An 11,048-nucleotide genomic window follows, 5' to 3' on the forward strand; every position below is an offset into this window, starting at 1 on the left:
AAAATTATCTAAAGATGACCTTTGAGGTCATGCGAAATAAGGTGTATGGTGATAGAAGCTGCTGCTTGAACCATGGGGGATTTGACGATACCTTTGTAGTAGAGGCCATGGCAGTGAAAAAAATGATGACGTTTGCAAAGGATTGTAATTCGCATGTGTGAGATGCAGTCAAATGCCATAGTGTTAAGGACAACCAATGGAGAATCTTGCCCTAATTCCAATGTTGGGATGATTATTCAACAATGATGTATCGCTTAAAGTTCTCTTCCTCCATTCAACATGATTCATATTTATAGAGAAAGAAATCAATCAAACATCCCATACTCCCCGGAGTTAATTCAGTGAAATTTAGTTGCAAGTAATAGGATAATCAACTCCAAACCCCAAGAATTTCTCTAATTCTATCTCAATTCAAGCCTTCTACAGTATTTTCTATAAAACTATTGGTATTGTCGTCTACAGGAAAAATTATAGCAAAATAATCACGTGAAAAAATTCACTCCCTCTACTATCCTTCCCTTCATGTTTTAAAGAAATGATGATAGTTTTTCAAATCCTCAATTATATAAAACTTGGCACAAATTTTCTTCAACAAATATTGTCTTTATGTTTACATATGAGCCCAATTGTACAATATACTTCTTGACACCATAGTATATTTATGTAAAATAATCATTATCATCGTTACGGAAATCAACCTCTAGTATAATTTTTCTAACCACAAGATGAAACGTTATACCCTGAAAAGTTGATGATGCTAATTGTAATAATATTAATAAAATACATCATTGCATTGATTACTGTGGCCGTGGGTGAACTATTTCATCAAAGGGATAGAAAGAATATGCAACAGTTTTTTCACAGGAAAAAATATGCAAAAGTTTAAACCCATTTCAAGAACTACAAATTTACGGATACAATGCATCAAAACAAAATTCCTATACTTCACTCAATGAATGGTTAGAGCTCAAAAAATTGACGTGAACGAGCTCTTACCAGTACTTGCCGGCAGCTAATATGCAAAACAACCAAAGAAGCTCTAGTTGCAGGATATGACAATAATAATATACTGAAAAGTATACTGTCTTCTAGAAAAAAATGGCGATTTCCTTTTCGGTCATCTCAAACACATGGTCTTTTGCATCAGCTAAAGCACTCTGTATTGGAAGTATAATCAGACCCATAAAATAAAATAACATAAAAAGAAAGATAAAGTGAAAGTGAGAAAAGGCAAAAGGGAAAGTAGAAAATAGTACCTGGCCAAATTTGGTAAGGAAGTTACTGCCGATGTTTAAAGATGTGACAGCCACATCTTCATTAGACTTGAGTGCTTGAGCAATAGCAAAAGCTCCATCATCCTGTGAGTTAGAGGAAGAAGGAATTTAGAGATAATTATGAACAGTTCCTTGTGAATATAAAATAAAAAGCCAAATAATTTCTTACCCTTATTTCATTAAATCCTAAATCTAGTGAGGTTAGAGCTTCATTAACAACTTTCAAGCTGCGAGCCAGGCACAATGCACCCTGCAATAGTTTTTTTTTTGAAAATCATTGATTGACAAAGATTGAAAAAAAGAGGATCAATTGGAAAATGACTCAAGGTACCGAAAAACTAACTTCATCTCTTAGTCCATTTGCTCGTAAGTCCAGAATTGATATTGTCGTATTATATTTTAAAGCATCCGCAATGGATTCTGCCCCTTTTGCTCCTATCTGTATAGGTATTTTGTGTTACAAATAGAAGTTATGTATTACAAGCAATTTACAGGTTAACGCATGGTGAAAAATTACCTGGCACCAACCAAGTTTAAGGGTTTTTACATTTCCATGGAACTTGAGAACTTCGGCCAAGGCCTTGGCTCCATCTGGTCCAATGGGATTATAACTAAGTTCTAACTAACAATGAGAGATAAAACCTTTGTCAGAGTATAAAAAGACAAATAAACAGAAACAAAGTAATTATTTTGGGTCTTACAGTGGTAATAACTGAATTATCTTTCAAAACTTTAGCAACGGCACCAACTCCAACAGCATGAATATTATTTCCCCCCTGTAATATGACTCAGCTTAGTCACATGTCCCATATTACTCTTCCATTCTTTTAGGGTAAGGGTCAGAGCAGGGAACATGGAATACGTAAAAACTTAACAGACACAAACGAGCTCTCTTTACCAGATCTAATGTTGTTATTGACCGATTTTCCTTTAAAGCGTCTGCAATTTTTTCTGCACCCTGAAAATTTTACACAATTATTAGCATAATCAGAAATCATATTGTCCTTTTAAGAATATAGATGTAGCATAAATATTAATTTTGTTGTAAGTTGTTACTGTGAATATAAATGGAAAACAGGTTTCTCAGGAATGGCCATACACAGACCAACAATCACCATCTATCCATTTCCATTCTTGTTCAGGTAAAGTTTAGACACATTAATTTATTGTTCACGTTTTTTGTTACAGATACACAACTGGTTTATTTGCACCTGTGTTTTTGACAGTATACAAGGCAATATATATTGGACAACAGTAATGGGAAAAAAAAATCAGGAATCTATAATATCACATGTCAGTATATGTGAAATAAGGGGCGACAGTGAGAAGAGTACCTCATCACCAATGTCATTCATGTAAAGGTTCAACCATAACAAGCTTTTGATCTTTTTAATATACCCAGCAACGTAGAATGCACCTTTAGCTGTTAATGAGTTGTTGCCAATGTCTAGAAGTGTAAGTTTCCCTTGAAAACATAAATTGCTCGTCAGTTATACTTGAAGTATTAAAGTGGGATTATTGATGTATAGATGATGTGGTCAATATCAGAAGATAGTACAGCAGGTTTACCTTTATGTGAAGCTAATCCTGTCATCAGAGAACGAATTCCTTCATCTCCAATAGAATTTCCATGCAAATGTAGTTCCTGTGCAGATATTCAGAGTAAATCATGCTTGTTTGCATTTAGCCAGATACACTTCAAGTGAATGCCATGACATTTTGTCTTTGTGATAGGAGAATATACATTGAAGATTAGCACCCAACTTTTGTCAGGTATGATTTGGAATTTTGGATGTTTTATTAGGAAATCCATATTAACATTGTAATTGTATGATAAAAGATACATGCTTTAGAACTGAGTTGCACAGTTCGATCTAGTGGCCACTGGCCAAGGTGTGGTATTCCAGAAGTTATAACTAAAATTTGGAAAGAATATAAGGTTGGCAATTTCATTGGAAAGAAAATAATTAAGAACAGTACCCTTATAGACTTATTGCCCTCGAGTGCTTTAGCCAATGCATTAGCCCCCAAGGCACCACCATAATTGCCACTTGAATAGTAAAAATGTTAGAAGAATTCATAAAGGAGAAAATTAATAAGTAATGGACTTGCTAAAATTTTACTCATGAAACAGTTCAACTGAAAAAATTACACTATCAAAAGCATGAAAGCAATAAGAGAGGGGAGAGGGGGTAATTTTGGGAGAAGACAATGTTACATTTTTGCTTACTTGAGATGTATATTTCTTATGCTGTTATTCTCAAGAAGTGCTCCAGCAATACTAGTAAATCCCTACCTCCAATTCCAAGAAACAAATTAAAATAAGATATGGATACTTCAGAGCGTCTACATCCTTAGAATAAGCTTGGGAAAAATGCATACAGAATATTCAATCATGTTGTTGTTAAGTTCAAGAACCCGCAAACTCGAATTTTTCTTCAGCATTTCTGCAATAGCTTTTGCACCCTGCACAACAAAGCGAGCAATTCTCAGTGAACCGTAAGAGACGTTCAATGAATAATACCTAATACCAAGCTAACCTCATCCCCTAAGTCGGCACTATTTAGCTGGAGCTTCTCAATGCTGGAGTTATCCATCAATATGCCACACAGACACTGTGAACAAGAATATCAATAAGACATTGTTAGCAACTGTCGTTAATGTAAGTATGTAACTACTGTGTTTTTTTGTAACTGCAATGTAACTTCTAAATAAATAGAGAATAGGAGAGGCACAGATAGAACATGGGCTGTTTGGTTAAAGGTGTGTTGGGAGAAACTAAGCTCTCTAATTCCTAGAGGTGGTTTTATTTCCAGCAGTTACTTTTATGTTTCAGACCGTTTTTATTATAATGCAGAATTGTAACCAACTCTTGCGGAAGTTAATTCCCAGAGTGTGAATATTGTTACTCCATTAATATACAACCCATTTCACCAAGTATATATCCAATCAGACCAGTTCTATCGCTGATTTGATTATTCCATCTTCATTCATACCAGTTTCTATCAAACATTAAACCCCAGGTGTTCAACAATGATAAGCTATACTTGCCAACAATTATTTTCTATCATTTGTTCGAGAGAGGGAAGAGGTAGGTCATTATAGAAGTCAGAGAACATGTACTCTATCATTCATAAACATAAGTTAAACACAGCTCTTAAGTTCTAAGAGTCATCGATTCATCATTGGTTAGCTAAGTAAACAATAAAATTCTTGATCTTTAGACCAAGATGCTCAAAAACATAAGAGAAATGGAAATATTCTACCAACTACAGTCTCAATAAAGGAACATGGTGTTATAGCCATTCCTGTCTATTCATGTCGTCATCCTGTGTATGATTGAAGGATTGCAGAATTATCGACACAAGCTCAAACAGAGAAAATAAACATATGTGACTATATATACATCAAGTTTAAAAAACTATATTACTCCTTGTCTGCACTTAAATGGATCATTAAATTAACTAGCCATAGCAAAGACGCAGTAGGTTAAATTAATTAATTCCAAAAGGAGATATACTAAGTCTTGACCTGAACCTTAAATTTTAGTAAATTGAATTAAATAATTCATGAGTGAATTTTGAGTAGAAAGACTTTTGGACCTTAATATATATATATATATATATATATATATATCTTTATATTTATTATGGGATGTTTTGATGCGTGCACCATGATCCAAAAACCTGCTGAAACCATTTTTTAATTTTCGAGACAGGAGCATGGCGTAGGGTGCCCAGGGACTCCAGGGGCAGGGTGCTTGCTGGCAGCTTGTTCTCGTCCATTTTCTCACGTGTCTAACCCACTATGGTAGTATGGTTTAAATTGATCAGTACCTAATGGTACAGCAACCCTTAGGTTCCTAAATGATAAGGTGATAACTAATAGTATGAATTAGTGGATACTCATACGATTAATCTCGTTGATTTGGAGACCTTAAGGTACTTAATGAAGAATAAAACAAAGGGAAAGGTGACTGACGAAACTATACCTTAATATATATATATATATATATATATATATATCTTTATATTTATTATGGGATGTTTTGATGCGTGCACCATGATCCAAAAACCTGCTGAAACCATTTTTTAATTTTCGAGACAGGAGCATGGCGTAGGGTGCCCAGGGACTCCAGGGGCAGGGTGCTTGCTGGCAGCTTGTTCTCGTCCATTTTCTCACGTGTCTAACCCACTATGGTAGTATGGTTTAAATTGATCAGTACCTAATGGTACAGCAACCCTTAGGTTCCTAAATGATAAGGTGATAACTAATAGTATGAATTAGTGGATACTCATACGATTAATCTCGTTGATTTGGAGACCTTAAGGTACTTAATGAAGAATAAAACAAAGGGAAAGGTGACTGACGAAACTATTGTTAGTTGTTTGAACCCCATCAGAGTTTTTGAACTTAATTCCTGAATCGAACAGCTAATTGTTAAAGATGTTAATTGATTGTTGTTTGGCTATGATATGATGATAGCGTTGCTATGAACTGTTAAGCAGGAACCTTCGCATCAGGAGACCTTTGTTGCAGTATGGACATGAAGTACCTTGTTATGAAATGGCATGTTTATGTGTTTGAATGAGGTTGAGAGTTACCCACAGGTTGTTGAATGTTGATGGACACTTTGAACAGTGTTCCATACATCATTGATGCTATGTCGTTGTTGAGGTGGTGAACAAACAATGGAATATGTGGTGATGACCACAAGGAGCCTAACTTGGCCTTGGGGTGAAGTAGTAGGAGGGCTTACGTAAAAACTGGACGTTGATGGAGCGTCTCATCGAATACTGAATCAGCCTAACTATATGCTGCTTGTCCTTATAGATAGTGAAGATCCTCCTGTCCATTGCTCATCTGGAGTTAGTTGGATCCACATGCATCAACAGAGTAGTTGTAGCTCAAGTCTTGCATTGAGTAGTGAATGGTATGATTTGCATTGTGTATATGCACACGTTAAACCGTTAATGATATGATTTATGGTTTGTGTTATTGTTGTTATTTGCGCGTTGTGTTCATTAACTTCCTTATTGTTTACTTTTCTATACGAGCATGACTCCTCACCCTTCAGCTTCCCTTGTGGCTACTTGTACACCACGATATATGGGTAGATGGTGAACTTGCAGGTACTGGTAATGTAGACGTCGATGTTGAGTAGTAGTCCGTCAGTTACAGACTAGCATGGGACTAAATTATTAGTTATTACATATTCTATTGGATTATTCGCTACTGGTTTTATGATGAAATAAGTATAGAGTAAAGATCTTAAATATGTGACATCTAGGATTTTGGGTTTTACCTCAACTTTTGATTATTCTCATGTTACACGACTTCAACTGTTTGATTTGGATTATATTCACCCCCATATGACAGAGTTTTTATAAATTACTATTTTGTATTTTCTATTATATTTCAGCATGTTTTATGCTAAATTTCGCTACGTAGGGTGGTAATTGTCTGGGAACAGTAAATTTCGCTACATAGGATAGTAATTTCTTATAAAAGAAAGGAACAGTAACAGTAATCACTCCAAATTCCGAATTAAGATATGTAATAAATTGGAACAATTAAGACTGACCTTAACTCCTTCATCTCCAATAGGATTTCCTGAAAGATCAAGAATTTTCAATGTGATGTTTGATTGTAGAACACCATCAAAAGCTTTCATTCCCGCATCAGTTATTCCATTTGCAGCAAAACTCACTTCCTCTGCAGTCTATATATAACAAAATATATTTAGCACATGCACACAGGCATAGCACCAAAACACATCATTAATTGCATGACTTTTGTGAAATATACATGGCAGATTAAAATTATAAACCTAAATCCAGCTTCCACAAAACAAGTTTTAGACTTTTAGTATAAGCAAGATTTGACTCATACAAATCTTTCATAACAAGTATCCTAGAGAAAACGTGTCATTTTTGTAATTATTAGTGAAAATAGTAAATGCAAACAAGAAACATTTTCTCAAACTAAATAAACCCTAAATACTAAGTAGTTATGACACTTTGCAAGTCATAAATGAATATTTTTAGTAAAATGTTGAAATATTCAATACAATTACACTGATTAATTCATTCTGTCATTTTGAATTAAGCAATATGCTGTGAGTAGGTATACTTAATAATTTCAGTAACTCAATTTTCTTAAAAGCGTCAATGTAAGAAATAAATAGTATTATTTTCATGTCTTAAATATATGTTTTTTGTTCATGGAATTGCATATATGTGCCGTTTTGAGCACGAGTTGTTATTTGCCAAATCCATATTTGCACTTAGTAGCTGATAGCTAATAATCCAACACTTACAAATTATAACTTACAGCTACATCCTTGCTGCCACTATTATTATGCTTCTATGAGAAAAAAGTTAGTTGCATAAGTCCAAAAGAATAGTTATTTTTGGCTTTGAAAGATGTTAAAATTGATTCAGTTAGTCAGTAAGTAGAATTTTTTGTTGTTCCTCCAAGTAACTGAAGCAATTAATACTCTAGATAATTCAAGGATACGACATGGATAACAGTAACACCACCACATAATTTTCAATAACAAGTTAAAATTTGCAGCACATCAGTAAGAAATAATTACACAAAAAATATGAGATCTATGAAAAGTGAAGGATAGTAGTTACCTGGTTGAATGCCAAGCTCTCTGCAAGAAAGAATAATCCTTCATCTCCAAAATTGCGCCCTGCCAAATTAAATGTATGATAACTGAATTTTTCTTTTGTTGATGCATTTATTTTAATAGTACACATTTAAAAAGGTCAGGTCAATTGAGTCAACTGCAATAAAGCAAGAAATCTCTGACAGGTATGGAATGACTAAAATCCAGAAGTGCTTTGCTTTCACTTAAATGGAACCAATTCGATTTATAAATCAGTTTATCTGTATGGACCACTATTTAAAAAGTTTGGTTGGAATTGATTTTCAAATAAAATTCGATATTTGGAATACCCTAAAATCAACACAACTCATTTTATTCCGTTGTAGTCCTTGTATATATGTGGTAGAAATGTAGAATGGTTAGAGCAAAATCATCAATCAAATAATTAACACTAAAATCAAATCCAACCGAATTTGAGTAGATTTTTCAATAGACAACTTAAATCAAGGAGATTTCAAAATCAAATCAACTTCTATTTGGTAATCTCTAAACAAAGTATTTCATTCATAAAATCAAATTCCTGAAATTTGAGACAGAAATAAAAAAATTAAGAGAAACAAATTTATACCAGATTCAGTCCATCAATAAATGGTACAATAGCAACGCTATTTTGAAAATTTTCCATATTACATTTACAACACTATATTGAAACCTCATTTACTGAATTAGAAGCATATCAGATAACCATAAATATCTTATTAAATATCAATCTAACCAGCATACCTGACATATCAATACTTGGAAATGACCTCAGTTCTCGAGCAAATTCGTTAAGTTTCTGTTTAGATTGACTCTCAATCTTCACCCCAAGCTGAGACAACAAATTTGTACCAGCAGCAAAAGACCATTTCAATCCTTGTGAAGCAGACTGACCTTCAGAAGTCGGAGCCTTCGACTGCTTTGGAGTTGTAACAAGAAGCTTCTCCACCAATTTCCAGATAACTGTAAGCTGAAAAAAATTAGTACCACCACCATTACGAAACTTAACAAATGTATATTTGCAATCACAAAAAGAGAAACATAGTAATAGCAGTGAAGCACCTACTCAACTAGGAAGCACATCTACTTCAAAATGTCTAGCATACTGCTGTTACATAAATACTCTTATGAGTCCTATGAAAAGTCTGTGTTTGAGCAGGGTCATGTATTAAGAGGAAAACAAATTGTACATCAGACTTTAAAGGGGCAAAAAGGCCTCCCTATGAAGACACAAGCAGTTACCATATTGGATACTTTATTGAACACAATGCATCATATCATTTTAGATTTATGAGTTAAATATTCTATGAATTTGATAAAATTCATGTGATAGCTTTCTGTCATACCTACAATGATATTATTTTTTACTTCAATTACGACATGACTAAACTATTATTTTTAATCATAAATGTCTAATCATAATGATCTATGAAGCACTGACACCTCTGGAAATAGGCGTGTCGTCGTGTCTAACATCCGCTCAGCACTTGTATGGCACCTCAAATAAGTATCCCCGAAATAAAACCTATTTTTCTTCGCTTTGGCACACCTTAGACCCCTTCGAAACATCTCAAACACATCTACGGGGGTTAAAGATGTGCCAAAGCAATGATAATCAAAGTTGGGGCTATAGAGATGAAATTTAACTACAACATGTTTAGTTTTCCGGTAGATGCATCAATGAAGGTGAAAAATAATCGCACGAGTATCGATGTCGATGTCCTATGTTTTTTATATTAGTAATGTCGAAGTCTTCGTGTCATGTCAGGTGTTAGAGTTTGTGCTTCATAGATAATGATACACATTAATGATGCTTACCTAACCTATCATACACATCCTAATAATTTTTCAAAAGAAGAATGTTGAGAATACTCTATTATTGCACCACACTCTATTATCTCACCCCAATAATTGCAATTTCAAAAACAATTGTGAAACAGGATACAATAATAAAATATTTGAAGTATTCAAAAGAATGCATTAACAGCATTATTCTTTTCCAAATAATCCATATGTCAGAAGAACCAATGCATGATCATTAAAATGCAGGAAGCGAACTGGAATTCACATAGAATCACGAAATTGCCACTAGAAGTGCACTAGTGGTGAATAAATTGCATAATTTAAACCAAATCATAGATTCATTATTCAATCCTAATCCTCACGAATGGTAAGGAAAAACAGAACAACGAAACTAACATTATAAAACATGGAAGAAAAAAAAAACTACGCAATGGATACCCAAAGTAACTGCTAAGAAAACTCCAAACGGAGCAACAGAAGTTGCAATCTGTTTAACCGAGGCAACAGAAAGAGGTGCGTTGGACTGAGACTCGCGATAAACTCTACGAGAACCGGAAGCACGTGAATTAGCCGTAACAACGAAGTTTCTAGAAGTTGCTTCAAAGGTAAAGGTTCTTCGGCGGTTTCGCGTCGGAAGCAAAACGAATTGGACGGCGGTGACGGTTAGCAATTGCGACCGACGGTGGCGGAGGCGAAACTGTAACAAAAGAAGAACGCGTTAGGGTTTTGAGAAAGAAGAGAAGCTGTTAGTTAGTTAGTTAGTTTTGGAAAATGATTCAGTTATTACTTACTTGCTGTTGCGGGTGTGTGTAGAGAGAGTGTGTGGAAGTGAAAGCCATGAATTATTATGAGTAATGAAGGAGCATACAAGAACGAATTTAAGATAGAGATATTAATTGAATAATGAAATAATCTTTCGGTTGCGGGTTTAACTTAACGGAGACTGAGAGTGAGAGAGAGAGTTGAGATTGAGAATACTAGAGAAGAAAGAAGAACGACCAAGTTGTTGCTGGTTCTGTTCTATCATTTGGGCTGTTTTAATGGATTGGATTTGTTAATTTCCCAAACTTTGTTCACTCTTTATTATTATTTTTTGCTGTATTCTTATTTACTTTAAATCAACCAATCAATTTTTAAATTTATATACTTCAAAAAAATGTTAAAAATCTATTAACAATACATAACAATTAAACTTTTTTTATAATTAATAATACATAACAATTAAAAATTTAATTAATTTTTCATAGGTAGTTTACTAAATTTATTAGTGTTATTTACTTTCTCTAAAATAACGTTAATCTTCTTTTTTTTTGCTT

General features: G+C 34.0%; 1 protein-coding gene across 1 annotated transcript; it reads right to left on the reverse strand.

Annotated features, from left to right (window-relative positions):
- Nucleotides 1-767: 767 nt before the first annotated feature.
- LOC101500431 (uncharacterized) lies at nt 768-10,777 on the reverse strand. The gene is made up of 18 exons (XM_004516597.4): nt 10,524-10,777; nt 10,171-10,429; nt 8,674-8,892; nt 7,916-7,974; nt 6,859-6,996; nt 3,815-3,889; nt 3,657-3,740; nt 3,505-3,566; nt 3,255-3,324; nt 2,844-2,919; nt 2,609-2,739; nt 2,173-2,232; nt 1,976-2,050; nt 1,792-1,896; nt 1,618-1,713; nt 1,444-1,524; nt 1,257-1,358; nt 768-1,157 (listed from the first exon to the last, which is right to left on the reverse strand). Exons 1-18 carry the CDS (start codon nt 10,569-10,571, stop codon nt 1,089-1,091), a joined length of 1,809 nt encoding a protein of 602 aa, XP_004516654.1. The 5' UTR covers nt 10,572-10,777; the 3' UTR covers nt 768-1,088.
- Nucleotides 10,778-11,048: the final 271 nt, after the last annotated feature.

The sequence above is a fragment of the Cicer arietinum genome, chromosome 2 (assembly GCF_000331145.2).
Source record: "Cicer arietinum cultivar CDC Frontier isolate Library 1 chromosome 2, Cicar.CDCFrontier_v2.0, whole genome shotgun sequence".
In the NCBI taxonomy this organism is placed as follows: domain Eukaryota; kingdom Viridiplantae; phylum Streptophyta; class Magnoliopsida; order Fabales; family Fabaceae; genus Cicer; species Cicer arietinum.